Genomic DNA, 12,501 nt, shown 5'->3' on the forward strand with positions numbered 1-12,501 from the left:
AGCAGATTATGCCCCATACCTGAAGGTTAATAGACTGTCTATTTGGCACCCACGCACACCTCTGACCCCCCCATTCCTTTTGGTTATTGCCCCCTCCCCATTATACGCACAAGGTACCAGAATAGACAAGTCATTGATCAATCAGAGATGAGTGAGTGTATGCTCATAGGGGACTGAGCTGGGAAGTTTAAGGAAGGAGGAGGAGTTAGGTTTATTCTTCAGCACTCACAAGACATATAAACCCACAGAGATCACAAGACAAAGCAGAATCTTCTAAGCAGCCTACAAGGACAGGCAAAGAGAAAGGGATACAGAGGAACCTGAAGCATCCTGACCTTCCTGGACACCCCCCCTTCCTTCCAATTTACAGTGAGTAACTTACTCTTATGTTGATTTGTCCTATATTAATAGCACCGACATATACTGTATCACTTTGCAAAGTACATCAAATTGCATGTGTTGCTTACATCTTAGTGTTTTTTTTTATATAGGGGTCTTTTATTTTTCATATTCTGAAAAAGCTGCTATCATGTTGAGCCACTGGCTTCCAAATTTCGAACAAATCGCAACACTTAGAAGTCCTGATTTGCGTATTTATTTCAGTTTAGGAATTTAAAGCTTGCTGCGAGTAGATTGAGATGAGAGCCAAGCAGCTAACATTTTTTCCCATGACAGGTTCTCTTTATTTTTTCTTTTCTAACATGACAGGTTTGCTTTAATTTTAGTTGCCTACAACCTCCTAAATGGTCATCCAATCCCCATTGCATGGGTGATTTATTTGGTGCTACTAGTTGTTGTCAACTGCTGACAACAACAGGAATCCTAAGAACATGACTTACCAGGAGTACTAAATTAAGTGGTTAAGAAAGCATTGTACCTGGCAGTCACATGAACCACAAAAAAAAATCCTGAATTATGATTGGGAATGGTGGAAGTGATCCTGGATACCATGATCACACAAAGCAAGCCATGCTGATGGGGTACTGGTGCCATTAAAACCCTGAACCTCAAGGAATCCATCCCAATCATAGAGCCGCTATACTAGCCACATGTTTTACCATTGAAATGTCCATGTGATTCGGTTTTTGGAGCTGGCTGCATTTCAAGGTCGGTGCACCCAAAACTGATATTTTAGCCAATGGGAAATGCTGGAGGGTAAAATTGTCTGCTAGCTTATTTTATCTCTCGGTTGGTTGGTTCTTTGTGCCTTCTATGCCCATTACAAGTGTGCCCACATTCCCTGTTGATATACAGCATTTTATGGGGAATGTAACAAAAACTGAAGCACATAATTGAGCAGGGGCATCACAAACCCTCCGGTTGATGGCGAGTCAGGAATTATGAAAAGGAGCTTTCAATGTTCAAAAATCCAAGACATACTAAAAAAAAAAAAAAAGGAGATCAGTTAGCACACCAGGCTCCATTTACAGCTACAATATCCCTATTGGTTGGCCGAGCCTTTAATACCTATATGTAGCTCATTCTGTGTAACCCTATGTATTTAAATACAACACTTATAAAAATTCCCATTTATTTAGCATTTTATTGCATTTAAAATCATTACATTGAATTACAGGTATTGTAGAATACAATGTTATATGTGTTCCAGTCCAAATAATCCATACTTGTTGGAACCTTAAAATAACTGGTAGCGATTTTCTCATGATAATTTGTAGGCATTGAGAAAGACAACGACTTTACTAATTGGTCTGCTAATCTTATTGACAGATCCACACTCCTGTATTGTGCATGTAAAATGTGTATGCAGAAGCTGTGTAATAAGAACCGGCATCAGAAGCTGATTTTAGGTTTGTTTTTGATCTTGAAAAGTTAAAAAGTTTACTTTAAAGGTTCCTGTGCACTTGTTCTATAGAGTTACATTCATGGTTATTTAGAGCAGAAGTTTATGCACGTCAGATAACTTGTGGACTGACCACAAAAATCTATTCTGGTGGTTCATCCCTGAGATTTGTGGACAAGGGTGTTAGAAGCAGCTTTAGGTCTGCATACAGATTGTGGTAATAGTTAAAATATTACTGACCAGATCATGATGATCAGTTATAATCATCAGCAGCATTTTCTGTAGGTGGCTTTGCTCTACCTGGACACATCAACTAGCACATGGTAGGAGTTGCATTTCATTACTTGTATTGATGCTCCCCATTTTCTTCCTATGGGGCTGCCTAAAGTAGGCTTGTGCTCTATAAATGCAACAGGTTCACTTTATTTCCCAGCCCAGCAGTTGCTCACAACTTCCTTTGAACCCCACATCTCTGTTTATGTAAGGAAATATAGAGTCATACCCTCTACTTACAGATACAGAGGAATATGTGACTTGTTCTCCATAACCCAAGATGATGGCACTGGTGCTTGGCTGATCCGACATGGAAGATAGAAAAGGGGGCCTCAGCCCTGTGTATGCTCAATGGGACTGATTTATTAAAAGCGCTCCAAGGCTGGAGAGGATACACTTTCATCAGTGAACCTGGGTAATCCAGCAAACCTGGCATGGATCTGGTCTAGGACTGCAAACATTTGCTAACAAACAGCAAATGACATTTAAGAAATCTATTCCAGGTTTTCTGGATAACCCAGCTTCACTGATTGAAGTGTATCTTCTTCAGCCTTGGAAAGCTTTATTAAATCAGGCCCAATGGCTTCAATGACTGTATCCCTTTATTCCTATGCGAAAAGCAAACAGCATTAAAGCAAAGTATATAAAAGCAATAGTGAGGATTAGTATCAGTATTAAAGCATGCCATTTACTAATTTGCAAGGTACTACCATTTAGTAGACCAAATTGTTATATAAAATACAAAAAAATAAAATAAACACAAAAGTTTTTTTTTTTAACTTGCCTTACCTTTTGACCGATTATGTGGGATCCCAGGAAGGTCAAGCTCAAAAAAATTCACTTTTTCCAAACAAGGTTCCTTTTAAAGTAAAGCTACATACACACCTCCAATGGTTCTCCCCCGATAATAGGCTCAGGGCCGATATCAGACGAGAGTCTATCGTGTGTACAGCGCCAGTTGTTCATCGTCTGAACGACCGTCCTGGCGGATCCATGGAAGGCATAGGATCCTAATGCAAGGAAAGGGGGAGAGCGCACAGCGGGGTGCCGCTCCGTCGTTCTCCCCCTCCCCTCTCCATAGAGCAGAACGGTGATGTATGTACAGCACTCCTTCATGCATCGTGCGGTCCTTTGTCGTCGGAAAGGATTGTGAAAGATCCTTTCCAACGACAATAATTGCACGTGTGTTAGGCAGCTTAAACCTGTTGCTTATCAATTGTTTACACAGGTCACACAAAAAAGGGAAATGGAGAGCTTGAAAAATAGTCTTGAAGATTGCAGTATAATAGAATAATATTCTTAGTTGACTATTCAGAAAATCAATTCCGTAAAAATGAAATATAGCTCAGATCAATAAAATAAAAAATGCTAAATATGATCAAGTCTAAAACTGATACACAATTGGCTTTTTCCATTTATAATGTTGGGTAATGCTAATAGAAACATGCAGGATATATTTTTAGATATCCTTAAGGTTCTCAGAAGACAAATATTCTTGTGAAGTTCTGTACTTTGCCAGCATTTGTCAACTAATGTCCAAGGAGAGGTCAACAAACACTTATAATATAATCAAAATTTAGGACTTCCACACCTGTGAAATATGAAAGCTATTGCTGCATTTTTCAAGCAACCACTTATATTAGGTCAAAGCTTTAGTTTAGTTATATATGAATAAGTAAGTATGGAAAAGTACAGGCAAACGTTGGACAGGTAAATGTGGTATATTCTGATAAATGAGAAAAAAAAAGAAAATATACCCGTTTAATAATTTACAAAAATTTTACAAAAAAATAACAAAAACTAATTACACTCTTAGCTTTATAAGCTGGTATTGTCTACTTGGACAGAAATTACTTCCCATAAGCATATTTTGCAGAACTTTTCACCAGTGTCTGATATGGATTTAGTATTTTTTTCATCATAAAAATCCTTTAGCTACAAGAGGGTAGTGGGTTGCCAAAAGCTGCCCATTTACAATCTCCTTATAGCATTTCTTTCGGATATAAATTAGGCTTTGACTAGGCCAATCCATAACCCTCCTTCTTCTTTGACAGCCATTCCCTAGTGGATTTGTGTGTGCTTCAGATCATTCTTGTGTTTAAAGACCAATTTCAACTTTTAGACAGAAGGCCTCACATTTTTATCAAATGGCCTTGGATATATATTGCAGAATTCATAGTTTGCTGGATAACTGCATGGTACTAGGCCCCGAAGCACCAAAACAACCCCAAACCAGAACATTTCCTTTACCATGCTTCTAGTATGGGGCTGTGGACATGCAAATTTATCTTTAATTTAATATTCCATCGCACCTTCAGATCCCACAATGTAATTTAGGTTCTTGGTGACTTTTTTCAGAATTGTTTGTACTTAGATTGGAAGTAAAATGCAGTTATGTGAAAAAAGGTGTAAAAGTCTTCTACATTGAATCCATTATAAGTGCTATAACCATCTTGGATCCATGTATCCATGAGTAAAAGGCAATACACCATACACAATGTGACAATACCCTGAAGGAGGGGACAAAGTGTTGCCAGCTATTGAAGGAACTTATAATGGGTTATCTAGTTATTTGAGAATCCCTCTTTAATAGGTGCTAATATTATGAAAATGGAATAATCAGTTAATTTATATTTTTTCAGGTCTATTTTTGTAAAACATCCCATTATGTGTCCTCCACCAAAGGGCTTCAGTTCATCTATGACCAACCTTCTCCAACTTTGTACTTCCCCAATGCTTGCTGTATTTTGTTTATTTAGCAGGCAATATATTCATTGATTTTCACAGCCAATTACCTATTTAGGATGTTCTTTATTACCCATGACCATATGCATTGGTGCTTATGTACATAGGATCAGGATTTCCCTATACATTAAAGTATACTCAGATACATAATGTCTTTTTCACATATTCTTGATTACACATTGTAGCATAGAAACAGATTAAGCATGTGCCCCCTTTCCCCTTTAAATAGTTTAGTGTGAATAAGGGTTAGGGGGGCAGTATTTTCAATATGGAGCACAGAAAAAAATAAATTAGCAGGAAACAAGTATAAAACTTGCCTTGAAAAGTATTTGTACCGAAACAGCATTTGGTGCTTAGAACGGACTTCAATCAGAAGTAGAGTCAATCAATCGGTAGTGAATTTAAACATGATCGAGGAAAACATTGATCTATACTATTGATGTATTTTTTTCTCTACCTAAAGAGGAAGTGAAAAGAGAAGCATGGTGGCTATTGGTGGTCCACTGACGAATTAGTCATGTTACCCTATAGCAGCCGTCGCCAACCGGTGGTCTAAGAACATTTTGGTTGTCCACGGCTATGGCTGGTGCACCCCCCAGCGGGTTCAGGAGAAGGACCATGCTAAGGAGGTGCACCGGCCAGAGCAGCAGACCATATCCCTCATATGAATCGCAGGCTCAGGGTGGTGAATGGGTTGTGTCTCTGGACACAACTCACCCACTCTTCCATCACAGGCCAGTGGCAGGTTCTGGCATCATGACGTCACTCTGGGGGAAGTTTCTTATGCTTTGAGTGACACACGACTCCCCGCACATGCATGGTCCAGAATCTGTATATTTAGTGGTCCGTGAGCTCGAAAAGGTTGGTGACCACTGACCTATAGCAACATCTCCTTGACAATAGAAATATTAAGCTTAGCTGGGGAAGGAACTAAATGGTTCCATGTTCTTGATAAATTCTGTGGAACACATCAGCTTTCTATAAGCCTCAACCAATTGGTTACTAAACCAAGCCACTTAAAATAATATATACTATTATTAGCCAAGGAGAAAAACATTAGAATCACACTGAAGGTTTACCCTTTCCTAAGTATGCTGGAGTTCGATTACAAAAAAAAAAAATATAATTTCACAATTTCATGAAATTACATTTCGATTCATTGACATGGAATCAATAGTATTTATTTAACAGAACACAATTTATTTAAGGAACACAACAGAGGCCTTCTGCATTCTGACTGCATGGTCAGGATTCCCTACTGGATTCTGATTGTAGGGAAAAGGATCCCCAAGTAGTTTCAATGTAGGGAGAGGGTTACCTATGGTATTCTGACAAAAGAAACAAGGTTCCTCACAACATTGTGACAGTAGGGACATCTCTATGTGTGATAAGAGTAGTGATGGAGTTCCCCTGTGAATGTGGTCAGGGATAATGTGGTTTTCCTCATCATCCTATTTTTAGGGAAATTCTTCTGCTGGCATTCTGATAGAGTAGTAGAGATGGTGTACTAATGATGGGTATGAGTTTCTAGCTTGCATGGGGTTCCATATGGCATGGTGACAAAAAGAATAGGTATCCGTGGACAGGACAAGGGCCAAGGTCATTTCTTGAGGCAGTCCTCTACCATTCTACCAATTGAATGGTTTTGGTTACCTGTTTACTTCATGGTGTATATACTAAACTTGCATAACATTCTATTCTATACCTTAAGGTCTGTGAATGCTCCAAGACCTAAAGTCGTTTGCTTTGTCTTACAGATGATGACCTCCTTGAAACTCTGGCCAATGATGGTAGCCGTCGCAATTTGCATCTTAATTTGTCTAGGAACGATAGTAGAGGGATATCCACCTAAACCAGAAAACCCTGGGGAAGACGCTTCACCAGAGGAAATGAGCAAATATTTGACAGCCCTGCGGCATTACATCAACCTGGTGACAAGGCAGAGGTGAGGACCTGTTTTCTGGCCTTTAATACTACAGTACACAATTTTTTCAATAGTATAGTATAATAGAACAAATATATAATATATACTACAACTCATCAGTCCATAGAGGTTGTGTTTCTGCATTTGTTTTATTTCCTTTATCTTTGCAAACCAATAAAGAGGAACGCATTCAATGGCAGCAAATAAAAAAGCTTATTGTTAGAGGGTTTAATTGAAGTAGTCCTAGAATACCAGAAACACTGAAGAATACAACTATGACAGTCACCGTGTATTTACCATGTCAGCTTTAACTTTGAATATGGCCTTGTCTAGTGGACCAGGAAACTTTATATAACCAAAAGTGTAACTCCGTGTTCCTAATTAATTTAATATTATAAAGGTAATACAGAGAAACCATTAAACCATCCCCTTTAGAAAGAAGTATAACTCAAAGTAGTGAAGAGTACAATCTAGTTAGAATTTACAGGCATTGGGATTTTAATTCCTCCAAATTGTCTCATTATTTTCTAGATATGGAAAGAGGGACAGTCCTGCTGACAACTTGCTTTCTGACCTTCTGTATGGTGACAATGGAAACTATAATAGCAGATCACGGTAAGTAAATGTACAACAAAAGCTGCTCAGAAACCAAAGGTGATCAGTCAGCAGCAGTCATGAGGCAGATATCCTGAATATAATTAATTACCCAATAAGTAAAGAAAAAAATGCTACTGAACCCCTAACACATAGGCAGACTACTGCCATAGGGTTCTCCACTAACTGGTCTAATCAATCAAAAGACCAAATAACATTGGACATATGTACATTGTATGCTGCTCTTCTGAATGGCACATGAGTTTTGATTTTTACCAACCCATCTGATCTGTACATGTCTGATAGAATACAAAAAAATCAATTCATAAAATGGGTCTCAACACATCTGCTCTAGGTGCATCGGAAATATAAATCCCTAGATCGGTTGCTTTACACTCCATGCAGCTCCTATAGGGCCTAGGGTGGAATAGGCCCCATAAAACAGGCTGCTGAAGCAAACAAAACAAGTATGTATATGGGTGTCCAGTATCATAGCATTAAAGGTTACAGAGGTTGCTATTGACCCTGTACCCCTTACAACATTTCTATTCAAGAATATCTAACCTCAGACGTACAGAACAAGAGTGGTCATTTAGAATGGTGTTCTGGTAGAATTACCAAAAAGTGCTTTTTCTAAAATACCATTACTTTCCAGATTGCCTCAAGCAATAAAAGTGGTAAACAATTCAGGCCACAATTGAGAACAGTAGTGTTTGTTTCACCCTATTGATAAAGCAGCAAAATACAACTCTATGCGGGCCATGAAGCTGGTAATCTTGCACTCCATGCAGGACAAATAGGGAAGACGGATTTTCCCAGTGGGGGCAAAGATAGAAATAAAAATACCAAAATATTGTTTTGACTGTAGATATACTTTAGGCGGAACTCTTCTTGATCTTCTGCCCTGCTGATAGCCTTTCCATCCTTCTATAGTATGGTTCTGGTGCTTATAAAGTCTAAAGGACTACAGAAAAAAAAAAACTTTACTTTCCTAATAGGTGTCTCATCCTTCACTTGGGTAATATAGATGGGTCCTTGATGTCCTCGCATACAGTGAAGGAACACGGGCCCTGCATGGTACTTGGGAACATGGGGGAAGAACAGTTGTGGGGTGGGAGCCCATAGAAACAAGGAGTAGGGTATTCTTCTCCGATATGCCTCCAGGACTTATCACACCAGTTGGCGCCCCTATTATATAGGGAGGGGGCAATCCAAAGGGCAAGCTGAATATGAAATTTTTACTGAGGAAAAAAACTTCAGACAAGACCAAACACCCTGGTCAGGCTTAAAATGCACCACTGTAATTGTTGGCACCAGTTCAGACAGCAAGCGAAATCACCAATAGGGATTCATGCAGACAAAACAACATAACTTACATCAAAATGTTTTTCAGACTTTATAGTTTGTTAATTTCTTAATTTGTAAATATAATAATAAAAAAAATCTGCACAACTAACACTAAATTTTATCTCTTCTTAGGTACGATGACTCCTACTATAAATGGTGACCCTCGGAGCTCTGTCCTCCCTCCGCTCCCCAGGTGACCGCTGTCCCGCCTTCCCTTCTTTTTAACGTATTGATTATTTTTACGCCATTTTGCATTCTGACTGGTTCCTGTATCTCGTCTCTCCACCCAGCGGAGAGAGTTGCAGAGTGGTCGGTGACACCCTCCTGTGGGGTGTGCAGAGCACGCATGTGCGTGTTTTGTGTGTGCGTGCGCCATTCTTCCAGAGCTGCCTCTCCTATAACACACAATCCGTAATGTCTGACTGAAAATCCACCGTGTCCAGATAATAAAAGCAAGTTTAATGGAAGCGACACTGAGTTCTGAGTGTGCCGATGAATGATTCATTTTACACCAACACATTCTACACTTAATATGGTATGAGCATGGTACACAATTACAATCTGACACAATTCGTTGTCTGGACTGCTCCAAACAAAATCTTAATGGTTTTTATGGGCCATGGAACTTACAGGACACTTTTGGGTGGGCAATCTGAATCACCAATCAGCTTCTTACAGGACTTTTGGGCATCTTGAGGTCATAATGAAGGTTTCAGTCCTTCACACAGATGGTGAACATCTCTTTGTAGTTTTTTTATAACAAGAACATATAAAAGGTGGGCAGAGACACTCATAACGCTTAGGTGGATACTATAGGAGGTGGGGATTAGAATTCCAATAATTTCTTATTCTAATAATTAGAATTATTGGAATAAGAAAGATAGAGAAACATTAGATATATTGGTGTTTTGAAATTTAGGCAGGAACACTTCCCTACAAGCGCCAGACAATGGAGTTGCTCCTTACTATTTACCTAGCTGTTTTATCAAACAGCCAGGTAAAAGGGAGTGCTTCCATTGGCTGAAGGTTGTTTTATAGACCTCCTGGCTAAATTATAGAAAAAGGGGGGACTGACCAATTAATAAAAAATACTAATACAAATCAGGATACATTTGTCCAAATGTAAACTTTTAAAAATCCAACATAAATGTAAAAATGTATATCGCATACATTCATGTTCTTTGTATAGTATAATTCACGCAATAGCAGCACTCTTTATGAGACAGGGAGGATCTTCTTGAAAAGAGGTGTGGTTTACCTAGAGCATGGGTGGGACTCAACAATACATTTTGGTGAACTGGTGAATGCAATAAAAACCTTTACTAATAAAAGGACTTCCTAGACACATACAGGACATTTTTATAACAGAGATAGTCTGCAGACTTAATCAATTATGCCTGATAAAAGCAATACCAAATTTTGCTAATCATTTACTAAAAAAATAGTAAAAGTGTGAAACTAAGATTAAGATATATATATATATATATATATATATATATATATTATATAAAAGATAGCTATTGCCCGGTTTCCAGCCTGCGCAAGTTTTTACATTTTCTCCATGGTGCAGGTGGCGGATGCTGGTCTTGCATATTAATCATATTAATCTGTTTCACAAGAAGAGAGGTCAGAGTGTTAATTGGTTTCATTTACTGCTTTCCAAAGCTGTTCATTTGAAACAATGTGTTTACAAGGAGACCGGAGATCTTTACATAGGAAGAACAGTCTAAATGATAATCTGTATACAGACCGAAGAACTGCTAAATGGAAATTGTGTCTCATATTTAAAGGCTCCCTGGTCTAGCAGAGCTGATAATATGCAAATTAGCATCCTTCTTGGTTCTGATGCCCAAGAAAACATAGGGATCAGTTTATAGAAGAAATGATCACAAAATATCCAATCACAATGTGTGTCTTTACAGATATGAATAGCATTCGGTTTGTAACATGACTGAAGTGGTCCTGGACTACTCTCATGACATGAAAGTCATGTAACTAGCCTCTCTTCCAGTCATTAAATGAATCATTAAATTCAACAAAGCACAGAGAATTCCATAGGATACCAAAGGCTCCAACTTCGTAGTCTGAGATTTATGAATGGGCGGCAAAGGGCAGAGAGTGTGGTGGGGAATAACCTAAAATACCAACTCTCCATTATAAAGGGTCCACAAAAATTGGGTCAAGACAGCTTACACTATACCAAATTCAGGTTGAAGAAGAAGAGCAGGAAAAGGAACCACTATAAAAAAACCTTCAATAACTATATGCCACAAAATGAATATTTATTAAGTTTCACCAACTCCTAGACTCCCCAATTGTTTGCCTATTCTACACTGAGCACCTCCAGGCAGCCATGATCCAGGGTTTGCAGCACTTGAGAACACTGGAAATACTTCTGGGAATTTTTCAACCCAAGATACACTAAATGGCCAAATGTTTGTGGATACCTGACCATCATGTCTGTAGGAGCCTCTGGATATCCTATTAATAAAATCACGAGTTAATATGAAGTTGCCCCTCTTTGCAGTTATAACACCCTCCACTTTGTAACTGTGCCATTTGGAGAAAAAGAACTGGCTCACAAAGAAAGGTGTTGAGGTCATGGCTTGAAGCAGAAATTTCCTCCATACCAACTATTCAAATAATTTTACTGAGCAGTCTTTGTGCACTGGGGCCGCAATTACCTAAAAACCCCTTGTGTGCAGTTTATCCAGATGTAAAAGTGATTGATAATTTGTTTAACTGAACTATAGCTATAGGTTACTATATGACATATATAAAAATATTCAAAATACTATAACAATGTGATAGCTAATGTGAAATTCTACATTGGCATTTAATCAAAGTCATTCTATGCAACGTAAATGGATTCACAGAGAACTGCTATAAAACAAAATAACATTTGTATTCTCCATATTTCTGAAGGGCCTGACCTTTTCAAGTGCAGGTAAGATTCCTGCTTCTAAATTGGATTGAACCCAAAGCATCATTCCTGGCAAAATGAGATTCAACAAAGACACAGCTGTGCACCTATGTGAAATGGATTATTCTTCCTGGTTATTCTGCTCTTCCAGAACACCAGGCGTTGTAGCTGGCAGTACGGGACATCTGCTAGGCTAAACCAGACCTTAGATCCTTCGGCATCTGGCCTCATTGTACGTTGAAGTTCTAGCTGTGTTCTGCATAAAGGGAACCCAGTAATTTAAAACTGGAACTGCATTTAAAAAGTATTAGAACACAAAAAAAATAACACAGAAACTCCACCACAACAAGTATTCAACAAACTAGACAAACATAAAAAATAAATGGTCACATCTGGGTATTGTAAGGATTTTGCTCCAAGTCTTATCTTTTTAGGTGCTTCCCACAGACTATACCATAACGTTCCTGATTTAGAGAAACTGTTCCCCTTTCTGATCCGAATCCCTCTGTTCCTCCTTCTCAGTTGTCCCTCTTCTCAAGAACAATTTACATCTATATGACAAATGTATTATTGAGCTACTAAAAAAATATATTTTGCAACAGACCATTTCTCTTGCATCAAAAGTACTGCCTATATTCAAATATAAACCGATTGGGATATAAATAGGTGTTACTTAGAATACAGGAAAACTGCTTTAATAGCTACCAATGTCTCTGGTGGCTGTGATATTTTTAATCCTCGGAGCCAGAGTAAAATTATCAGAATAAGTCAATATTCAGAATATGACACAAGGAAAGACCCCAGTATAAACCAAGACTTTTTCCAAAGAGATTTTAAGGGACCATTTGTTATTTTAGAAAAAGCCAAGATTTTACTTACTCCACCTACTAGATT

The 12,501-nt window shown here is 38.4% G+C and overlaps 1 protein-coding gene across 1 annotated transcript; it reads left to right on the plus strand.

The window, feature by feature from the left end:
* The first annotated feature begins 252 nt into the window (after window positions 1-252).
* PYY (peptide YY) lies at window positions 253-9,153 on the plus strand. The gene is made up of 4 exons (XM_072414690.1): window positions 253-369; window positions 6,577-6,764; window positions 7,275-7,358; window positions 8,817-9,153. Exons 2-4 carry the CDS (start codon window positions 6,577-6,579, stop codon window positions 8,842-8,844), a joined length of 300 nt encoding a protein of 99 aa, XP_072270791.1. The 5' UTR covers window positions 253-369; the 3' UTR covers window positions 8,845-9,153.
* The last annotated feature ends 3,348 nt before the right edge of the window (window positions 9,154-12,501 follow it).

Source organism: Pyxicephalus adspersus, chromosome 6 (genome assembly GCF_032062135.1).
Source record: "Pyxicephalus adspersus chromosome 6, UCB_Pads_2.0, whole genome shotgun sequence".
Classification (NCBI taxonomy): domain Eukaryota; kingdom Metazoa; phylum Chordata; class Amphibia; order Anura; family Pyxicephalidae; genus Pyxicephalus; species Pyxicephalus adspersus.